Below are 17352 nucleotides of genomic sequence, written 5' to 3'. Positions count from 1 at the left end.
GTCCTGGAAAGTATCAGAAACCAAAGAATTCCAAAAAGCTTAAGCCACAGATATTTTCAAGGAGAGGTTGTCTTAATTTTTAGTCCAACAGTAACACATCCAAAACCAAAAGAAACACATACACTATGAACAAAGGTACAGACCAGCCACTGAGAGGAAAATCAAAGCAGGTATTCCCTGCTTTGTCTTCCATCAACTACTCCTTTGGTATCTTTGACTTACGTTTCAGCTACTTTTTGTGGAAATAACCCCATGCAGGCCCAAAAGCAGCTTCTTACAGTAACAGCTGAACTGCAAACCAAAATTTTAACAAGTATTAACTACCAGTGAAAAGGAATATTGGAACTGAGGTTGTATATTCTCTAACTGATAAGATTCTTCATGAAAATTGGAAGTATTTACTAATTACATTCTCTCCAGAACCAATAAGCAGATCTGTCCTGGTTTTGGTTGTCTGCTATTTTGAGGTGAATGTCTATGATATTTCAATGACATTTTCCAGGACTAGCATTAGACAACACTGTTCATTTCACTAAACTTGAGAAGGGAAGGCTAAAGAAGCAATGACAAGCAATGACTTGAAAGAGGCATCTGAGCAGCACAGCATGATAATTTAGATATCCACTTTCAAATCCAAGGTCAAACACTCTTTCCTTCCTCCCTCACTGCTTTTACCTTCAGGAAGTACGCACTGGATGTTAACAGTCTTTCTCCTCAAACAAGCAGTTTTTCATTCTGTTTTTGTAAGGTCACAACAGACAACAGCTGTCCAGATCTTTAACCAGCACACTATACAACATCCTATAAAAAAACAAGGCGCTCCATATACTTTTGGTCTATTGTTTCTACAACTGATGCACTCCAGGAACTGAAGTTGCATCTGCCTGCAAGCTAATGAGAGTTTACAGAAGCAATAAAAGAGTTAAGAAAATGCTGCACTGTTACAAATCTGGATTGTGGCCTGCATTTGCAAACAAGGTCTATGTTGCCAGTTTTTCATAGTGCTGGTCCCTGATCAAGTTCAATAGATGCCACCAAAGGGCAAATATTAATACACTTTTAAATGTTTTTAGACCGATCTTACTTCTCACTTTTCAAAAAGAAGCAGAGTATGCCATTTGCCAAAGAATATACTTGTAACAGTAGCAAGCACAAAAGGGAACATTAATTTTCTCTATTGTCTAACAGTCTTTCCCTAATGATAATTCACTGCAAAATAACCCCAGGACTGGGAATCCCCTGCTCTTAGAAGACTGTAACTTTAGGACATGACAAAGACCATAACAACACAGAAGAGGTAGCACTTGCCCAAGCAATCATTTTTTCAAATGAAACTTAAGACTGACAGCAGCTCTGAGTGCAAATAAGCACACAACTCTTCAATGAGCAATGACATTTCAATGACTTTCAATAACTTTTATGCACTAAGAGACGATAATTTTTAAATTTAGGTGCTTAGGATGCAGTGTCCTACAACATCCTTCTCAGAAGTTTCACTGTGTTGCATTTACCCTATGCCATAAATTGAAGCAGCGTGTACAATTTTGCTTTTTTCCCTTCTTTTTCACTCACATTCACCCTGGAAGGAAGATGCATAAGCATAGCAGATACTAGTTTAGCTTACTATTGAAAAAAATATTTAAGCTGTAAAAACGTTCTCTCTATAGTTATGTATTTTTAAATATAACTTTGTCTCCAGGTTTTAGAGTCCATCAAAAAAATCACTAAGAACTAGAGGCAGTGCATAGTCTCATCCTACCAGTCCTCAAAGCAGTTTCTGACTCAGCTCCTTCTTCTACTTTTGTTTAGCATTTTGGGACCGACATTTCACATGTTTGGTCTACACTTAAGAAGGCAGTTGTTTGCTTCTTGCCCTCCCTCCAAATTCAATGAAGTACCTTGAAGTCAATGGGGTAAACAATGTGACAACAAAACAGTTCTCCCCCACTGACCACACTAAGTAAAAACCCCAAAGTCCTGATTTTGGTCTACAGACCAAGATTTCCAGAGGTTTTTAGAACAAATTGTTATTATTACTATGCATTGTGACTACAGAGACTGGACAAATAATTGTTACAAAAAGACATGGTTAGACAAGTGAAGCAATAAGATACTAAAGTATTACTAAGCTTAACAGATTTTAAGTCAACTTGTGGTTACAAGGGCAATGGATTCATAAGGAAACTGCCAAATACTAGAAACATGAGAAGCTGCATTGTTCTATAGTTTGTTTTATCCCCTACCTCCCAACTTTGTAGCAGCTGAATTTCTCTATTTGGTAAATATAAGTAACAGCTTTTCCATATGAGAGCGTAGCTGTGGAAGAAAAACAGTTAATTTAAAAGAGATTTGCTTGTTCCTGAGGAAGATAATGAGGCTTGCAGTTCACAAGCAGCATAAATATACTGGGGGGAAAAAAGTGCTCAAAGACACCTTTAAATGAACTGTGTCTATTCTAAATTTAACAAATTTCCAACACTACTGCAGTCACAGTGTTAGTGCTGCAAGATATAAGGTTGATTTTGCACTTTGATAACTTTTCCTACTTCTACTTTCTGCGGAGAGTATTCCTTCCTTCTTGTGACCGAACTAATCCCGTCACTTGACACTGCCTGGGGCCCGCCTGTGTCCTCCCCGCCGAGCCCAGGGTGCAAAGCACTGAGCACAACAGAAGCTGCCACTACTCACTTCTCTTTCTCGTTCACTCTGTGACAATCAGTGAACTGCTGCTTCTACTCCCTCACGCAGAAAATACTTGCAAAACCTACCAATTAAAGCACGACCCTAAATTTTGTATGTGGCAGGTTCCCAAAAAGACACTTTTTTGGTTTAACTCGGTAGAGATGTTGTCTTTGACCTGTGAAGAAGAGGCCGTGCTTTAGGCCTCCGGCTAAATCCCAACCCATCTCGGCGCCCGGCCTCTGGCTGACCGGCGTTGGTTCCCAGAGGAATTTCAGACGCGAAGGTTTTACTCTGTCCCTGCACTTCATTCTGACAGCTCCCGTGCCCCACATGGCACCCACACCTCCTGCCGGGCCATCCTCTTGCTGAAACAGTTCAAGGTTCGGGGTTCCCCGTTCTGTGACGCGGCCGAGACAGCGAACGGTGCCTGGAGCGAGCGGCGAGAGCCGGATCCCAGGATCTCAGGCAGGACCGGCCGCGCCGGGGCGGGAAGGGGGTCCCGCTCCCCCCGCCTACCTGTCAGGCGGATGAAGCCGCCGACGCTCTCGGGCAGCGGCAGGCGCTTGAGGTACGCGGGCAGCTGGACCTTGACGATGCGAGCCAGAGTGTCCAGCACCATTGCCAGGCTCTCCCGCCGTGCCCCTGCGCGCCGATCCGGGATGCGCCCGCCGCGCACGCGCCGCGGGGTGGAGCCGCGCACGCGCCCAGGCAGACAGGCCAGGCCAGGCTTCTCGCCGGCGCCGCTAGGGGGCGCTGCCGCCGGCGCGGGGGCGGTCGGGAGCGCTCCCGCCGCCAGGGGGCGCGCGGGCGGGGAAGGGAAGGGAAGGGAAGGGAAGGGAAGGGAAGGGAAGGGAAGGGAAGGGAAGGGAAGGGAAGGGAAGGGAAGGGAAGGGAAGGGAAGGGAAGGGAAGGGAAGGGAAGGGAAGGGAAGGGAAGGGACAGTTGAGGACTTGAGGGACCATGTTTAATAATATGTGGCTTATGATTTACATGTTTTATGTAATTTTCCGTCTTCACCATGCTGCATTCAAGTTGTATTCCATGTTGATAGTCTTATAAATATTGAAGTAAAAAGATTGAAAGTTTTTCTTCATGTGAATGAGGTATGATAATGTGAGTGCTGAGAGGTATAAAGTTACAGGGAGAGGCCATTTTCACTTTATTTTATTGTTATGTCTAGGAGACTGGTCATTTTTTGGCAAAGAAAATCCTCCCTGTACCGGCAGATGAAAAAGCGGGAAGCATGTAGCCATTCTGGGTCAATTTAGACAATCCATCCAGACCTGGAGACTCTACCATTAATCCCTTGGTCATAACAACACCATTTGGTTCAATGTGCTTTGCAACCATAAGTGAATCTGTCAAGTGTTAGTAGCACATAGCACAGAGCACGAGCAGGAAAGCTGAAGCAGCACAATCCTACAAGATCTATCTCCTCCTTTACATGATCCTGACTGAAGCACAGTTCTCTCTCCTCCCTCAGCATACTGAAATCCCACCAATCTGCCCATATCAGCTGTGCACTTCTCCTGCTGGAAAATACTGGAAGCTAAGTTTAGGATAAACCAAATTTATTTGTGCTTCTGGTCTATTACTTTTCTACCTGTGACCCTACATTAGCATTTCCTGATGAAACATCATCTTTAGCTAGTGGGAATATTCCTATGATCTCAGAGTATCTAAATTCCCTACCTCACCTAAATTTATGCACATAATGACTGTCTGATGTCCTAAGATGATCCCTTCTATTAGCTATTAGACAAGTAATGAAAGAGTGAAACAGTTGGTTATTCCTGTAAAAATTATACATCAGATGTTGTGATGTGATCTCCTTTGTGAGGTCACATCACAATATCTGATATATAATTCACGATCTGATGTATAATTTCACCAATACAAGCCCCAGCAATTTGACCAAAATTTTGGTGGAAAACCGGAAGTGCGGCTAATACTCCGGAGCGGCTAATATATGAACAATATTCTAAAAGCTGCCAATACGGAAGTGAGAGCCTGTGGCAGCCCCAAGCCAAGCTGGAGCCCGGCCAGCCCCGGCAGAGGTGGGAAAGCCTGGCAGAGGCGGGGCCAGAAGTGCGGGGTGTGGGTGGCAGAGCCCGGGCCAGCAGGGCAGGGGAGCCCAGCAGAAGCGGGGCTAGCAGTGCAGGGGAGCCCGGCTGCGCAGGGGAGGATGGCAGAAGCAGGAAGCCCGGCGGGCGGGGCTGCCCAGCGGTGGGGGGAAGCCCAGCAGAAGCGGGGCTAGCAGTCCACTGGAGCCCAGGAGAACTGGGGCCAGCAGCGTGGGGGAGCCCGGTGGTGCGGGGGCCTGCAGTGCCGGCCAGGGCGAGCAAACGCGGCAGCAGCGGTGCAGACAGGAGCGGGGGTGCCAGCGAGCCCAGCGGCGGCGGCGGCAGCGGCAGCACCGCCCACAGGGCGAGCAAATGCGGCAGCGGCGGTGCAGACAGGAGCGGAGGGGCCAGCGAGCCCGGTGACGGCGGCAGCAGCACCGCCTGGCCGGCCCCGAGCTGCCCCGCCAAGCCGTGGCGCTGAGCTGGGCCACCCGGCCCCATCAGCAACCATGAGCGGGCCGAGCCTGCCTGGCCCTGCCCCGAGCCAGTAAACCCCGCTATGCCGCGATCCTGTTACTAATTGGCAAATTTGTGAAAGTTGCACACGGATTCTCGCTACGAACGAAAGTGCGGCTAATATTCGGGGTGCGGCTTATTTATTGATAAAGACAGCAACATTGTCAACACACCGGAAGTGCGGCTTATACTCTGTGCAGCTTGTATTCGTGAAACTACTGTACTCCAGTCTTAAATCAAACTTCACACTGAAGTGGAGAACCTCTGTCCTACCCTCCTCCTCCCCACATTCTTCTTCTTTACCAGCCTTCTCTGGATGCTGGGAGCACAGCTGACATTTTGGGGAAGCTCCCGAGCCCTGCTGTGCTGCCTTTGATCAGTGCTGCACTCAGCACAGTTCAAGTCCATCTGCACATGTTGCAGAGAGGAATTGCTCTGCCTGTGCCCTTCCTGTTGCGTAGGGAATCAGCTGATATGAGTCATGGATGGGTCTGGTATATCAAAGTCTGAAAGTCATAGATCAGGGCAAACCTATAAAGAAAATGAAACCTGAATGAGATTCTTAGCCAAAGCAGAAGCAAAAAGTGGTCTTTAAAAATGCAGTTTGAACTGGAGCACAGGAGATGCATGTTCACCCTGCAATTTGGCTGCAGACTTCCTGTTTGCTTTAAGGTGGAAAATGTAAGCTTTAGGCTTGCTCAGTCCTGCAGGAAAGAACAGGGTTTTACACAGTAATCCATCTTCAGGGACCATACTATGGGTTCAGAACTTAAGATTAATCAACATCAGGAGGTTTAGCAGGCAGCTGTGACATCTTCCCTCTCTCACACATCTAACACCCTATGTGGACTTTCTTATTCCAGAGGCAGATTGCTCCTTCACGATTCTATCAGGGTATTTTTCAACTCAAATATCAATATTGTTTGGTATGTGGAAAAATTTCTTGCATTTTTGTGGGGAGAGTATCATGCAACAATTCATTCTTGTATGTTTAGTTTCAGTTTGTGAGCTGTTAAAAAGTAGAGATTGCCTCTGCTTGTGTGTTTCATGCTAAATTTGGCCACTGGAACTCTGGTATTGGGAGGATATGTAGAAGTTGCTGTTATAAAAGAACAGCACAAAAAACCCAAACATAGATACTTGAACAGAACTAGGTCACCTGTATGGAAAGACGAATATTGCTTTCAGCCTAACTAGGTATCCTCTATCAGTGGGATTTTTCATCTAGCAAGAACATTACAGATAAAATGGAGCATGGAGCCAACTCGGAGAGATCTCCATCATTTCAGGTCTTTGACACATGGAATTCCCCAAACACCTAAATGAGAACCAGCCCATGCTTTGATAAGAACGGTAGAAAAGTTCATGGTGCAGATGATGTTTTGCAGAATTTGTTCTTGTTGCTACAACATAGCTGCACTGGTCTAGCTCATAGCAGAAATAAGAGCTGCCTTCAGCATCCACAAGCTGGTTGGTCCTGGTCCAACAGACTGAGGATAGATGAAAAGAATCTGTCTGTGTTCCTTCTTACGTTACCCTTTGAAAATTGCTCTGTTTCCCTCTGCCCTTAATTCAGTTGTAAAATGAGAGAATATTTACTGGTCTGTCTAGAACACGTGAGATGTGTAAAGGAGAAAAACATTTATAAATTACATATATTTATTTTCTTTTACCAAGTACACAAGAGTAAGGATAAAAGATAAAAGGTTCTGAGGCAACAGACACACAGTAAAGCAAGCCTAAGTAGCACAGTAATTTGCTCAGTACTCTTTCACGGTAATGAGCTTTTCTATCAAGAGGAAGTCTGGTGTTGTTTCAACCATTTTCTTGGAATTGGTACTGCCATTTTCCAAACTGACCACCTGGAATAATCGAAAGTATTACTGCTAACTAAAAACTACACTGCCACTGAAGGGCTGGTTTCTGTGATCAGCAAACACAAGTCTCCTTGTGTTCGAGGAGGAGCTAGAAATACACTTTGTATTTGAATCATTTCACAATGGGGTGTGATTAGCTGTTATTCCTGCTGCATGCAAAGGTCCCTCTCTCTTCCACTTCCCAAAAGCAAGCAAAATCATTACACCCCAGAATGGCTGCAGGAACTGTGATTCACTTCATGCAATGCCTCCATCACCTAGTTATGCAGCACTGTCAACATCCAACTATTAAATAATTGAATCTCGAAAACTAAACAGACTGGCTTAAAATTTGGGCTTAAAATTGGATATAAGACCACGCAGATATGATTACTTTCCTGTATTTTATGCATAAGAATATTGCAAGCAAGTTACAATTGCACTGCACACAGGTCAGGTTTTTATTTTGTATTTTTACATCCAGAGGTTTAGTTGCCCAGAGAAGAAAGCTGAGAGTGTTGTGCTTTCACTTGACTCTGAGACCTGGCACCTTAAGTGGCTTCTGCTGGTGTTTATTGAAAATAGCCACCTCTCTATGGCAGGTAAAGTGTTCGAGAGAAAAATAAGTTAAGGAAACAAATCACATTTATAACAAAATCAGTGAGGTAAACCTGTGATAGCATAATGTTCATATTATAAAATTACTACTAAATGAGCATGGTATTATTTTCTAATCTAGCTAATGTCCAAGAATTTTACCATGTAATCATTATGTTTTGAAAGGAGGTGCTATAGTTGCCTAAGTAACTGCAGTGTCCCACTAACAGCATGTATTATTGTTGAATTTTAAAAATCTCTGCAGCTTAGAATGGCACTTATAGTTGGAGATTGTAGGGAATTAATTTTGAAAATAATGAAAAAAAGAATGTAAAGAAAAATAGTTCCAACATGGCAACTTTGTGCATGAGAGAACAGAACAGTAGACACTGTTTTTATTTATTCAAGAAAAATGCCATGCTTTGATCTCTCGGCCATGGGTTTGATACTTTAATTCCTTTCTCTGATTGCTGCTGCTGGGGAACGGCTGCTCCAACAGTTGCAGAAATAGCACAAGAGGAAACTGTGACTATCCACTCTGTTACCCTAAGTTGAAATTGCATTTATTTAAAGCACAGAAAGCAACAAGTTGTATGACATGAAACTGTTCTAAAAAATATCAGTCAAGTAACACTAACAGTGCACAAGAAAGTATACAGTAAATTTAATATTGCAATGAGTTTTAACTTTTGACCCATTACACAAATCAACCCAGTTTTTCCATCCACACTAGGTAGCTGGTCCAGTATGTACTGATCATGAGGGACCCAGAATAATCTGATTTCTGGTCACATACAGACTTGCATAGATTTGGAACTTCATTGGCTTCCAGGGAGCTGCTATTTCACAAGTTTTACTCAAATCAGAACGAGTATCCTTCAGATTTACTAATACGTTCATAAGAGACCAGATACGTTATTGATTTGTAGCAGGTTCTGCCTGGTTTGTTGCAATAAACCAGACAGCAAAATCCCCAGATTGTCCTCTGGGAGGAAGCTGCAGTGGTGGAAAACAGATACATCCTCCCCTTCTCTAAAGGACCTACAGAGGACAAAGCTGACATAATCTGGGAAGTACACACTGTTAAATGAACAGATGTGAAGTAAAACCGCTATCAAAACACTGCAAGCTGTGCTCATTCTGGGGAAAAGAAGCTATATATATATGTCAATATATTCTCAGCAGCAGGCCACTCACCTTTCCTTTTTAAACTGCATTGATGAGTGAAGACTGCCTATTCTTGACCAAATGTCTGAGGATATTTTTTCCCTTAGTACTTTACTCCCTTGGCATAAGAGCTGTCACTGAAAGATATTTCCTTCATTTTGGAAGGCAAAGGTGAGAATGCCACAAGACTAATTCCTGTGACGTAATGTGCATTCTTTGGCACAGGCTAATTATAGCACAGAAAAACTACCATCCTCCCTGCCGAGGACAGAGTAGGTGATCTCTGCTGTAGGACTGCTCTCTGCTCTCAAGTTCTTCCTGTGCCACAATGCCCAGTGACGCTGCAGTGAAACAGCAGTTTGTCATCCTTCTCAGCCAGCTGTGCAACAGCTATGCTGAGGAGATTTCTGAGCCTGGCTCCCCTTTTCAAAGTTAGCCAGGTCTGGCATTGACAGTAACCCATACTCATTCTCTGTTGTCTCACAAGAATAAAGAGGAGCAAAAGAAAAACCTCAATCCCAAAACATCATGCCTCTATAGTTTAGACGTGTATGTCCAACAGATGGAGATGAAAGCAGGGAAAAAGTGGCTATCTTGATTCCAAGGCAATGACATGGAATAGTATTACAGTTGGTAAATAAGATTAATACAGCCTCACTTATGCCTATCTTACTAATGCTTTTTCTTTTATATTTTTTCCAGACAGTCCCTTTCCTCTGGACCATAATTCAATTATAGCACAGTGCACTTCTAGATCTACACAGTTGGCTATTCCCTATATTTTTAAGTTACTTCCTCATTTACTTTTCAATATATTGCCAGAAATTTATATGAATTCTATACTCCACCCTACTGCACAGAGCTGCAAGGTCTGTAATTTTTTTTTAATAAGATACTTTCTCTGCTGATTCAAAGGGGAAAAAATCTACAAAATGTAGGATATAAATGTATCACCCCCAAATTTATAGAACTTACTTTACAGGAAATGTAATCCTAATGGCTGTGAAAGGTTCATGATAATTAAGAGGCATTCATGTTGAACAACGTGCTAGGACAGTGCATTTGAAAACTAGGAAAAGATCCTAGTGTCCCTTTTTAATAGAACAGAAAGTCTTTTATTGAAAACTAATTTTGTGATAGTGTCTATAGTTAATTTATTAAAACACTTGAGAATGTTTTGAACTGATTTTCCAAGAGGGATTAAATTATTTTTGTTTAGGTTTCTTTTCTTTTACTTTTGTGTGAGTTATTTTGACAGATTCAGGGATGGAAACGTTTTGATTATTTGGGAAACAAGTATAATAGAAACCACTGATGCACATAGTCCCTCAAATTGCCTGTCCAACACAACTTGATAACCTGAATGATGAACGGGTAAGGGTATTATTTAGTGTCCAAGTACCTGAGTCCTCCATTTCTATTGTAGCAGTGCTTTTCTTATATGGGAGCTAAGAGATCATAAAATCATTTAAGATAAGCCGCCAAGTAGTCAGGAAGGAAATTATCTTTTGCTGTTATTTTGAATTTAAATCACTATGATTGAGGAAATTAGTATCTTGGATTCCACTACCAACTCCTTAAGTAAGTATTTTTTAGGAAGTAATTTTTTTAACAAGATGATATCCCATTTTCCAAAGAAAAAAAATCCCAAAACATTTGCAGTTCTCATTGTCTTTGCAAACACAGATTCACATTTATGGCTCGGAAAAGTGACAAATCCATGTAGTAATTCTTGGAAAACTGAAAAGCATGCTTGACCTTGGAAGAATAAAAGTCAGCAGGAATACAGAAGCCAGGAAGCGTTTGCTTTATGATTTGCAAAATTTTCAGCAACTGGCCAAGATCTGGCAATATTTTATTACTACCATGTCTGTCACCCACCTTCTCAGAAGGTCCATCCTGGTCCATCTCCCTAACCATAATGATGAAATAACTGGCTAATTTCAGTATTGGTGACTTACAGTCATCAACAATATTTGCCAAATTACAGTAAGACAGCAAACAAGAATAATATGCCATCCTTCTAAGAGATATATTTGGCTGTAATTACCTGGATATTTGAGGTCTAAGTAAGCTCTTGGATACCTTGTGGTTAACTGGAACATACCAAAGAAAAGATTAGGTAAATCTTTAAAGATGAGATTGCTCAAAAGGACAGAAAGAAAAGTAAAATATAACTCCTCGTTCCAATGATAGTTGGCTAGTTAAATCCCTTGTCTAAATAAGCAACAGATACTCCTGACAGTTCAAAGACAAACAAACCAACCAACCAACCAAAAAACCCTGAAGTATTTCTGTGGACTTTCTTATTTTTTAAATCATTAAATTTAGTCCATACACCATCAAACAATTAAAATACAGCATTCTACAAGATTCTGTAATAATTTCCCCAGAGAAACATAGCATTATTCTGTATAAAGCATAATGGGGGGCAGGGTGGGGAAGAGAAAGAATGTTCAAGAAAAAAAAAACCTCCAAATGAAGAGTGACAGCAAGTCAACCTGCTGCCTCTGCTGAAGTGTAATGTTTATTTAGCTACAAATATGTCAACAATTCACCAGTAGGACTGCCTCAGAAGAAGGAGACATGACCAAGAGAAGTTGTTTGCTGCAGGCCATTTGTGATATCAGTGGTACTAGGGCTCCTACCACAGTGAGGCTCTCTGCCCCAGGTCTTCTGGAAACACGGATGATCTCTGCAGAGAAACCTACTGAGACAAAAAGCAGTTTATACTTCAGTGTATGAAGTACACCATCCTGACTAGCTCAGGCTAATTCCCTGTACCTCTACTCAAACAGTGAAAATTGTACTTTGCATGTAGCTGGGCAGGTGAATGGAAGCCTGCACTTCAATCAACACAGCCTGTTGTGACCCGTGAACAGCCTTGCCCATACTGGGGAGCCTGTGAAACATCTTAACTGGCCTGTTTGAGTAATTATCTTTAAGCATTAACATTTTATCTGAACTAGCAACTTTTAAAGCCTATTAGGTACACTGGTCAAATCCTTTCTTAAACCCAAACACTCCTCAAAGGTTGTGGTTTGCTTAGTACATTTAAATTCTGGATCAAGCACTGGAGTAGCAACCGAATTAGGATGGTCCAAATCTGGCCAGTAATCAATTACATCAAAGTAATAAAAATAGACATATCTTGAAAGAGCTCCAGAGAATCCTTTGATGTCTCCTTTAGTAAACACAATAGGTCAAATTACCTACTGCTGAAAACTGCTGTTAAGAGCTTGGTCATTTTCAGCAACAGTGTAACCCGTACAGACTTAGCTTTGCAGTCTGAAGGCAGCCCGAGGGGACAAAAAGCAGGTATAACAAGGAAAAGCAAGCACCTCCAAAGGGATAGGGTAAAGTAGGTCACCATTAAACACCTTTTTGACAAGGTCTCCAACTGATGTACCCTGGCCTCCTGAAATTGATAAAATTCCTGAGTTGCCTCAGAGAAGGGTTTTGCCTGCTGAATTCAGCCTGTGTTACCTTAATTTAGCATCAGTGGATAATTGCTTAGCCCTTCACATCCCTGCTATTTTGCCATGTACAGTAAATTCACGAATACAAGCCGCACTGACTATAAGCCGCATCTCTGGGTGTTGGCAAATATTTTGGTTTTTGTCCATAGATAAGCCGCACACGAATATAAGCCGCTCTGTCGTTCGCAGCGAGGACCCGCGTGCAATTATTAACAGAACGGCGGGAGGGCGGGGTTTACTGGCTGAGCTAAGGCTGTGCAGGCTCGGCCCGCTAGGGGCCGCTGACGGGGCCAGGTGGTCCAGCACGGTGCTGCAGCTCGGGGCCGGCCGCCGCTGCCCCTGGGCTCGGTCACCCCGGGTCGGCGCTGCCCTGCGGTGGCAGGCAGGGACGGAGCTTCCCCTGCTCCTACGGCAGCGGCGGTGGGCGGGGACGGAGCTTTCCCGCGCCCGTGGCGCCGGCGGCGGGCAGGGACGGAGTTTCCCCGCTCCTGCCGCGGCGGCGGCGGGCGGGGACAAAGCACCCCGTCGGCTCCCCGAGCCGCGGCAATGGCTGCGCGGGGCTCCCGTCGGCTCCCCGGGCCACAGCAATGGCGGCGCCGGCTTCCCCCCCCCTCCCCGGGCCGCAGCAATGGCGGCGCGCGCTTCCCCCCCCACTCCCCGGGCCGCAGCAATGGCGGCGCCGGCTTCCCCCCCCTCCCCGGGCCGCGGTAGGGCCGGCCCGGGTCCCCCCTCTCCTCCCCGAGCTGCAGCAATGGCGGCGCCGGGCCCCCCCCCCCCGTCTCTCCCCTGGGCTGTGGCAGAGGAGGAAAGAGAGCTCTCCCGCCTCTCTCCCCGCCCCCTGTTCTGCCTACACGGAGCCAGGCTCCACCCGCGGTGCAACAAAGTAGCGATTTGTAACAATCGCAAAATGCCGACTTTGCAGCTGCTCGGCTCAGCACTCTGGCAGGCGCTTCTGAGGTTGTATTAGCCGCTCCTGATTATTAGCCGCATTTCCGGTTTAGGAGCAAAATCTTAGTCAAATTGGTGCGGCTTGTATTCGTGAAATTACTGTATGTTTATATTATCCATGTTTATTCAGGCATGTAAAGAATTCATACAAAAGAAGGAAACAGAGATAGTTAGTAACTGCATGACAACAAGAATTTTCGGTTTTCAAATTTGCCATCATAATTACACCATGCACATGCTTGTCTGACTTTCATGCTTCAATAGCCATAGAGCTGAATCAGCACAGAAAATTAACATTCTTGTTGACAAAAACTGCTGGTGACTTGACAGGGATATATTTTTCATCTAGATCAAATGGTAGTTTTGCTGGGGAAAAAAAAAAGGAATACTCTGTATGCATACTAATAAATAACCTGTAGTGATTTTCAGAGATTCTGTTGCTTAGGTCTGTGAAAATAGTATAAAGAATTTTATCTTGTCATATGTTTATTCTTGCAAAATAATTCTTATTTTTTGGAAGGGTTTCAAGAGAGGAGAAAAATCTTTAACTGAAAGAAAACTGTGTTGTCACTGTCATGTTTATGACGATAAAAAAGTGCCAAACAATGAAATGCTAAACAAAGTCCTGAAGACCAGAGGACTTCAGTCTCTTTATCTTGGTGTAGGTTACTGAAGTGTTCTATGCTCTTGTGAATCCCACATGACTGTGCAAACACTCCAGGTTTTTGCTGGGAGTCATATGCAGACTTAAACAGTAGGTTTTCCAACTCCCTACACAAAACTGCAACAACTAAAAATGGATTGATGCAGGGACTCAGCATTTTCCTCCATGACCTAGAAGTGAGACAAAAAGCACTTCTAATTAAAACAAAATGCGGATTAGTTTGGGAATTGTTTCAGTGAAAATGTCAGAGAAGCTGTTGAAGAAACAATGGGAGATGAAAAATTGGCCAAGTTGGAATATCAAGGAAGTTACCTTTTATCTAGTATTTCTTAAAAAGCTGACTTCTGCCTAACATACTGACCTTGGGCTTCACTCCAGATGCGAAAGGGGGTTGCTACCTCTTCTTCCTAACAAAAGGAGACATAATGGTCCCAGATGCAACAGCCAGGGAACTGAGCATGCACTACAAGGTCTGTAACTATGACCTAGTCATCCTTATTGAAGAAGAGAAGCCCCCAGCTACACAGAAAGCCTGCTGATCTTTGGAATCTGAAACAGAGCAAGTGGCATCCCCAAACCTGTTTTCTTCCGCTGTCTTGTAATGGTGCTTGGCAAATTCAGTCTTTTTTTGTTGTTGTGTTAAAAAAAAGGCCAATTTAACAATCTTATTTTATCAGCTTTTCCCTGTGATCTTACTCTTTGTGGTATCCACTGAATCAAAAGGGTCCTAAATGAGGTGAGTTTTGCTCAGATTAAAGAAGGATTTGGCTGCAAGCTTGATTTACAGTAATTAAACGAAAAACAAGTTGGACAGGATGCTGAACAGAAAATTGAGGCCTGGTAATACATGCAAACACGGAGAAGCTGCTGCTGTTGTTGTTTTTCATCTTAGCACTCTGTTTTCCAGCAGCATGAGCTGAAGTGTTCCAAACAGGCACTAACAGTAATCTACTGGATGGACTAGATGGATATCTTGTTTTTGTTGAAGTAATTTCTTTTTCTCTCCTAAAATGGAAGGTCTTTTTCAGAAACATTTGCAACTTGTTTCCCTCTTTCCTCTCTGATATATGAAACATCCTGTATGGAATGTTGCTTGGTGTCCAGGATGCTTGATTGCTCCACCTGTTTTGAAGGCAAGTGGAATAGCATGCTCCAAATATAAAACTGGCTGGTCTCGGGCAAGCGGAAGTGAAAAACCAGCACTGAAATACAGCCTTACAGCCTTGTACAACTGATACAGCAACCTTAAAGCTTAAAGGCCAGGCTGCTTTTCCCTCAAGTCCCTGAGGGGCAGCACTGTAACAGCCAAACAAGGCAACCTCCACACCTGCACCCATGGATCATCCATTCCTCTGTTGGACCATCAGGAACCAGCTGAAATGGACTGGTGAATCCAGCCTTTGGAGGCCGTTGATCACTTGGCCACACAGGGCTCTGGGACACCATACTTGAAAAAACAAAATTCAAAGACAGGATTCAAGAGAGCCAGTCTGCTCTCAGTATTTTTGTGCAAACTCTTTATTACCAGGCCACATCTACTGAGCTATTTTGCATAATAAACCTCTAAAAGTCTAACCCGACTCCACTACTGTGGAGGATTAGACATGGTAATACCTTTCTACAGCCACTTCTGAGGATTAGCTTCAAAAATCAAATTAAAGTGAAGCAAACACAAATAGTTCCACAATAAGTTGCAACACCCTTATTCAGTAACCATCATCTGAGCCTCTTGCATTTTATATTACCATATGAGGAATCTATGCAAAAGAATATACAGGTTGTGTCTGGTGAAGCTGAGAAACTCTCTGTATGGGCACATCAACATATTCAGGTTTTGAGGCCTTACTTGCCCAAATATTCCTAGTGAAGTAAAAAAAACTATTTGGTTTTCTTTATTTCCGAATACTGAGGAGAAAATACATGATTTTTACCTCACAATGTGAGGAAAAGGAGTGAAAGTAAAAAATACAATGTTCTCCAAGCAGAATTTGGAAGTTCAAGTCTGCTGTGACTTGCGGAACTGGTGACAGAACCGCAACTACGTGTCTTGCTTTTCATTCCTACACAAGCCATAATTTTTTATTATTTTTCTCAAGTGCATTTAAAAGTCAATATTGAAAGAGGCAGATCTGTTTTTTAAAAATGACCAGCAAGTGCAATAAAGTGTTTGCCTAAATAAGTGTGCTAAACTAAATATTGCAAGTCTTTTCTGAGCAATGGATGTAAACAAGAGCTATTAAATAAAATTTTTATTTTCTTTGGGGTCAAATGCTAATAGAGATATTGAATTTAACACGTAACAAAACTTGATTGACCAGATTAACAATTCCTGTTGTCTTAAATTAGCAGGGAAAATTACACGCTGTCAACAGTATGTTTGTGCTGTTAATTTCTTTCATTATACAGAAAATGTGAATCACAAGTCTGATCAAAAATGTTAATATGAAGTCATATTAGAGGCCATTAATCTCAAATAATAATTGCAAAATGTAGAACTGGAATAATGCCAAGCATCTAAATGTCCCGAGATGGCAAACAAAAACGAAGCTCAGAAAGTTTGTGAGCAATTTACAAGGCAGAGGAAGATGTCTGTGGTGCAAAGATGGACACGCTGGTGATTTGGAGCAGTTTAATAGCATCCTTAATCCAAAGGAGGAACAGCAAGGTGCTCTTCAGCAGTATTCTGACTAAGATGATGAGAATCAAATAGTTTGGAATTACACTTCCTGAACATGCTGTTGAGTACAATTAAAAGAATAAGCAGAAAAGGAAGACTACATAAGGAAGTTGCTAGGATTCGTTTAGGAGATCATAGTAAGATAGCGTGACTTTACAAGTACAAGGCATTGTTTTTTCTTTAGCCTGTAAATATCAGTATTAAAAAACTATGGCAGTCCTACTACAGTGATATTTTAAAAAGTAATTTTAAAAACCTCACTGTTCTCCTAATTCACTGCTGCCTATTGACAAGCTTCATACTGAAAATGTTGTTACACAGTAAGCTTTTCTGAATATTCTGCCTTCTCCAGACCAATAGTAATTAGTGTTCTAGACAGCAAGACAACTAACACTACCGCACTAAAATGAGCACAAACTAAGTCCAGTGCAATTATGTGGACATCCCCCTGGACAGCAAATGCCATGTTTGTCACTCTAATACATCCCATCGTTACAGCAGAAGGGCAGTCAGGTGATCTTTCTCTTCTTGTTTCACAGAAATGGAGTAGGAGTCCTTCCCCACGTCGAGAGCTACGCATAGAACTGCACAATTTATTACTGTGAGAAAAACAAACACCTGGCTGAGAGTGATCTGTTGGCCCATGGTGCAAAAAATAAAAAGCCTCCAAGAAGCTGGAAGTGTCACAGATGGTATCACTGTA

General features: G+C 42.9%; 1 protein-coding gene across 1 annotated transcript; it reads right to left on the bottom strand.

The window, feature by feature from the left end:
• CISD2 (CDGSH iron sulfur domain 2) lies at window positions 1-3355 on the bottom strand. Its single transcript, XM_042779252.1, has 3 exons — window positions 3199-3355; window positions 2244-2316; window positions 1-291 (listed from the first exon to the last, which is right to left on the bottom strand). Exons 1-3 carry the CDS (start codon window positions 3299-3301, stop codon window positions 219-221), a joined length of 249 nt encoding a protein of 82 aa, XP_042635186.1. The 5' UTR covers window positions 3302-3355; the 3' UTR covers window positions 1-218.
• Window positions 3356-17352: the final 13997 nt, after the last annotated feature.

This window comes from Catharus ustulatus, chromosome 5, assembly GCF_009819885.2.
Source record: "Catharus ustulatus isolate bCatUst1 chromosome 5, bCatUst1.pri.v2, whole genome shotgun sequence".
NCBI lineage: Eukaryota > Metazoa > Chordata > Aves > Passeriformes > Turdidae > Catharus > Catharus ustulatus.
Note: the sequence above shows the minus strand (reverse complement) of the source record. Positions and strands in the feature narration are given on the sequence as shown.

Bases quoted from the DNA above. Each gene is read 5' to 3' on its own strand.
- CISD2 (XM_042779252.1), bottom strand. From the start codon at position 3,301: ATGGTGCTGGACACTCTGGCTCGCATCGTCAAGGTCCAGCTGCCCGCG. The intron at 2,317-3,198 runs GTAGGCGGGGGG...TTTCTTCCACAG, and splicing joins CGGCTTCATCCGCCTGACAG to CTACGCTCTCATATGGAAAA. The intron at 292-2,243 runs GTAGGGGATAAA...TTTGGTTTGCAG, and splicing joins AGCTGCTACAAAGTTGGGAG to TTCAGCTGTTACTGTAAGAA.